The sequence below is a fragment of the Macrobrachium rosenbergii genome, chromosome 39, assembly GCF_040412425.1.
Source record: "Macrobrachium rosenbergii isolate ZJJX-2024 chromosome 39, ASM4041242v1, whole genome shotgun sequence".
Taxonomy (NCBI): Eukaryota; Metazoa; Arthropoda; class Malacostraca; order Decapoda; family Palaemonidae; genus Macrobrachium; species Macrobrachium rosenbergii.
The window spans coordinates 13,054,222-13,059,832 of NC_089779.1; the positions used below are offsets into that span (position 1 = coordinate 13,054,222).

The following is a 5,611-nucleotide window of genomic DNA, read 5'->3' on the forward strand; positions in this document are numbered from 1 at the left end:
ATTACCAATGAAAACTCAGGCTACTGTTGAAATTGCTATCAGAGCTCCAAGGTAACATTTGAAATGACTTGACTTTCAATGCAATGTTGAATTTACTGGTGGAATTTCATTTTGAGGTGATTTTGAGCTTAAATTTGTATTTGGAAATAATTTAAAGTTTTTGCTGAATTTTAAAGTAAGTTTATTTTTTCATTGGCGAGAGGAATATTGACATTACTACACTGTGACCGTGGTAATAAAGGATATATATTTAACTTCTTAGCAATGACTTTGAATAACTGAATAGTAGGGAAAATATAGATGATGTAGTAGTTTTGAGGTTGAAAGAGTAATGAAATGTGACATTTATTTATTCTTACCTGTCGTCAACATAATTTTACAAGAAAAGGAGGAATGTTTGTAAGTTGTTTGCTTGAAGCATGTAGTGTTAGGGCGATATACATTATATGTATGTATATATATACACAGTATACATACATACATATATAATATTTATGTATATATATATGAGAGAGAGACAGAGAGAGAGAGAGAGAGAGAGAGAGAGAGAGAGAGAGAGAGAGTCATGTGGAGAAGAGGTTTTCACATGTGGAAGGACGAATCAATATTTGAAGTGCCTGGTAGTGTAGAAAGAATGGGGTAAAAGATAAGTTAACAATCCCAGGCTACAGGATTCTTTTTATGCTTCTGTTTTTCCTGACCTCTAAAACATTTCTTTCCTTGAGAGGCGAGTCTACCTTTTTCTTAGTGGTTAAGCTACACCTCTCTTTCTTTCCTCTCCCTTTTCTTTGCAAAATATGTTTAAATGGCTCACGGGTTGACGTGGTGCTTATGAGACTCTTGTACAGGATACAAAACAGGTTTGAGACAGGTTCTTTGGCAAAGAACTAAGAAAACAAAAAAGTGAGGTTTGATTGGGGTAGGTCAAAGTGGAAGGGTAAGTTACCTTCTTGTTAATAGTATAGTATTTATTTGTTCAATAAGATCATGAGACTTTGAGCTGTAATTGGGGAATTAATTGAAACTGGTGATCACAAATGTAGCCTGATCTGGAGTCTGTGTTTCGAAAGTCACCTTTCAGCGTTTAACTGTTTTCTCTAATTTACTTCTTTGTTATTTTTGCTAGTTTTCTGCCTTGATCATCATTGTAACACCAAAAACTAAACACACGATCGACACTTTATGTTCCCGAGATTGTTGTGAGTATATGGTTTACATAATGCATCCATATAGGCCTGTGCTATTAAAATCATGATATCATTGTAAAGTTTCTGCTTGAATTATTTTTATCATTATCATCATCTTCAGACAAGTTTCCCGGACAGCTATGGTTTTACTACTAGTACTATGGCTGCCATTCCTACTGTTGTTCTGGTAACCCTTGGACCTAACTTGTTTTGCCCTCGTAAAAGGCGCATTATGCCTTGCATTCTATTCAATCACATGTCTAGGAGCGGAGAGCGAACGAGGTAAATATTTTTTTGCAGGTATTATTGGCTCCACGTTCCCAAGATGATTTTGGCTTATGAAATTGAACAGAGAGAGAGAGAGAGAGAGAGAGAGAGAGAGAGAGAGAGAGAGAGAGAAATGTTGATGCAGAGCGCAGCAGTCAGCGTGGTCTCTGGCTGGAGTTGCTTATGGCGCCCTTGGTAAGCGGGCTGTTATCTGCTTCTAGCAGTTTAAAACTCCTCTCGACTTATCAGTGATTATAACTCATGCCGTACCAAGATTGTGATGTTGAAAGCCAGTTATTTTTATTTTTTCGAAAATATCTGGTTTTTCCTATATAGGCGATTTTTTTTTTACACGTTGTTTCATTATTGCAATTCCGCACGTCGTTACTCTACAGTGAGCTTCTAATTTAGGCCATGTATGCATTAGACCTATTCTACAGAAGCGCACACGCGCACACACTCATATACGAGTATATATATAGATAGAGAGAGAGATAGATAGATAGATAGATATATCTGCAAGTTGTACAATGGCAAGGTTAAGGATAATCTAGTGGAAAGGTCTTAGTAAATTATAAAAAAACGTAGTAACATCGAACGTAAGCATTCGTAGTGTTAAAAAACGTCGAGGCTTAAGGGTATCGGTACTGGAGTGCAGAAACAGAGCGGCTGTAGTGTGAGCATCTAGGCTAAAGAATTTTAGATCACATGCCTCTTGTGTAATTGATGCGTACGTGATTTTTGCTGTATAATTTTATATTTTATTGATTTATGAATACAGGACAAGTTTGGCGAGAGATTATGCACAATTTGATAGCGTATATACATAATAAATTTTGATATTTTTTAGTACCATAGGTGTTTTAAGCCACAAATGGAAGCTGCAGTATTCACGCTTTTCTATTTTCCCGTGGTTTCATACAATAAAAGCGTATTCATGGAGTTACAGAACTGGATTATGGGGACGAAATTCCGGCAAGGCCAGATAATATATAATTCGAGAGTATTTTTCTCACCGACACACGAATATTCCTCAAGTACGTCACGTAAGCATATGCAGAGTACGCTGACAAGTGAATGACATTTAAAATCTCACTCTTTCAAAGGGACAGGGTCCTGGCAGGTAGTATAATCGAAAGGACGTAGGATATTTGCGAAGGATGTGGGCGGTATCATTGAACCCCATCCATGCGGGAACCATGCGGCTGCTGCCCTGGTACATGTAGCAGCTGCTTTTCTTAGCATGTCATCTTTTAAAATAAAAGCAACTATCTCCTTCGTTTTATTGCATGTAGCTCTGGGGGCAACTTATGCGTGCATTGCTTAGACGTAGTTCTATGGCCTTTAGGACCAGCGGGCTTTTTTAATCATTGAAGACACGTCATTGTCCTTAAAATATTTCCGTCACAAGTTTCGGTGGAAGTTTACGGCAACCCCTAGCAGCTGGTGTTGCGTGTGTACTATCGAACACCACCGATATCCCGGTGTTTCCCCTGCTCCTGTAGTCTCTTAAATCCATGGTCCCTGCTGGCTTAGGCGTAATGGCTTAGTTCTTAGTAAATGGAATGGTTTAGAAGCAGATGAGAACTCAAAAGTAAATGAAGGATTTAAGAGTTCGTCCCCACCGGTCATGAGACGCAGCGCGCCTTCCGCGACAAAGGAGAGATTTCGTTCGACCTTGGCTTTTATTTCGTCGCAGAAGATTGTTTCAGGCTGCTTTAATGTCGGAAAGGGATTTGGTTGACCAGGTGCTCAAGTAAACTTTCTGTAACGCCATGTAATTACAGGGTGTTAATGTACTGATAAGTTCCTCGCGAAATTTTTGTAACTTAAAACTGAACGGGGAGTGTACCACGTTTGTCTGTGTGCAGGTCGAGTGGGGATAACTTGGCTGTACGATGTTTAGCATTTTTCTTTAGTGTAGACTGAGGATTGTGGTCATTATCGAGTCGATTGGTAGACACGATCACGTGAATTCCGTTTTGGCTTAATGTTTTCGAATATTTTGAAACGTAGGTACGTGATATTTGAAGGGAAATGACGGCGAAAAGTTGTGTGGCATGTTTGTGTGTGCGTGTGTGTGTAAGCGGGGTGGGTTACTGCGCCTGCGCCTTGGGTGCGGCTGTGGCGGGAGATCAGCTGGGTTGCGAGGAGTTGTCGCTCGCCGGCTGGCTAAACGCTGTGGCGACTCTCTGGTACTCCCACATTGTTGGCGGTCGTGTTTACTTTTTTCCTAGTGATTAGTTAGTGTTAATATGGTAACAAATCAGGAAAGGGACATTATTATTAATGCCATTCGCGTTTTGAGGTCGCGTCGTGTCCGTCCGAGCGCTCGTAAAATAGCCTGGTATGTCAGACGTGAGCACCTCCTGTCGGAGTTGACGACGGAGGCGGTGTTGGATGAACTGGTCGAGTCAGAGGATGTTTTACGCGTGGAATACAAAGGTGCCACTTCTTATCGTGTAGCTGCATCGTGGGCCAAGGCTGACCTGGTTCGACGACGCCCCACTCGAACAAAAGTCAACGTTATGAACAGCGAGTCAACTCGACGTGCCCTTCGGTCTGCCGTCGAGGCGTGCGGCGTGGCAGGGGCCAGCAAGAAGCAAATCGAGGAAAAGTTAGCCAGTAGTGGGCACCAGCGTCTGATCGAAAAGTTGGACTTGCTTTTGCATCGGGAAATAAGGGCTGGCACACTGCTGCGGGTGGAGACCACTCACCGAACGGCGTCTCTCATCACGTATGTTGTACCTGCGGATGCCCCGGCGCCGCCTCCGTCGCCCCCCTCGCCTGCCACGGAGGATGCCGAGGATACGGATGTGGCCGACGAGATAGACGAACTAGAAGAGGAGGATTCCCCAACAGACGTCATGCCAATGCATTTCCTGGAGGTGAAGAAGGCCGCCGCCTTGAAGCAACAACCGCAGCCTCAGCAGCAGCAACCACTTCAGTCCCAACACCACCACCTACAGCAGCAGCAGCAGCAACAACAACAACAACAGCAGCAACAGCAACAGCACCATCATCAGCCAGAAGGGCTATCCGTTAAGCAAGAGTTGGAACAACCGATGGAGGAAGAGCCCTTACGTGTATCCTGCGGGGGTGCAGGGGGAGTAGGTAGCAGTGTGACAGGTGGACCTATCAAGCGTGGTATGGGCGGCGTGAAGCGTGGGCGCCGTGGCAGACCACCCTTAAAGAACCTCGGAATTCATCACCCAGTTGTGTGCTCCTCCTCCAGGGGAAGGCCGCCTTCCAGGCGAAATAAGGTAAACCAGATGTTTGCTAATTTGAATGGGCTGGACAACAATCATTGATACAGTGATGAATGAATGGTTCTAAAGTTTTGAATATTAGATTTAATGAATGGTTAATTCTTTGTTAGCGCCATGCAGTTTTTGTATAAGTTAATTTTATCCGTAACCACGGACTATTTTCCCCTGACGCTACGCTTAGCAAATAGTAGCTCGAAAGATGCGCATATTGTATGATGCTGGTTTTATTGATATATCTGCGTTTAGCCTTCAAGAGTCTGGTATAGATTTTGCGATATGCTCAAGTTATTGACGAAAGCGTGAGGCTGGAAGATAGCACAGTATTTGTCATCTTCCTATAATTTCATTTAAACCGGAAACCAGTTCTCTTTCTAGTGTAGTCATAAAAGTTAGTAGAAAATCACTTTCTATGAGGAAAATTGACCGGTCATGCTCCTGCCAGTAAAACTAAGTTGTGACTGTGTGATAGAACGCCAAATTCCCATTATTCTTACAAAGAATGAAAAGATAAAACAGGAGAAAGGAAAAGCAGACACCGGCAGTTGATGCAATACGTAGAAGCTGTCTGGCTTAGGAAAATGAATAATGTACGTCACATCTGTGCGTGTGAGGTTCTGAAGCTTATATGGCATCTTTTCATACATATACGATGCTGAATTCTGATTGTCCAGGTCAGACCTCTTGAACGACGGCGGGAGATGCAAATTTGACAGTTTTTAAGTATGCGAATTATTGATTTTTAAAGTCTCATTGAGCCTTCAAGTGGTGAGCCGGTGTGAAATCGACAAGCGAAGAATCCTTTTAAAACGGCGACGAACCGACCGCTGCCGCTTTGCTGTTAGGTTGCTGAATCGGGCCACGGGTGCGTTTGTTTGTGCGTTCGATTTT

The 5,611-nt window shown here is 42.6% G+C and overlaps 1 protein-coding gene across 1 annotated transcript in view; it reads left to right on the plus strand.

Annotated features, from left to right (window-relative positions):
• The first annotated feature begins 2,823 nt into the window (after positions 1-2,823).
• LOC136825762 (sterile alpha motif domain-containing protein 1-like) overlaps positions 2,824-5,611 on the plus strand; it is a 40,758-nt gene continuing 37,970 nt past the window's right edge. Inside the window, exon 1 of the mRNA XM_067082608.1 lies at positions 2,824-4,717. Within this exon, the coding sequence (XP_066938709.1) occupies positions 3,710-4,717 (1,008 nt within the window). The 5' untranslated portion in view covers positions 2,824-3,709. The remainder of the gene's footprint in view (positions 4,718-5,611) is intronic.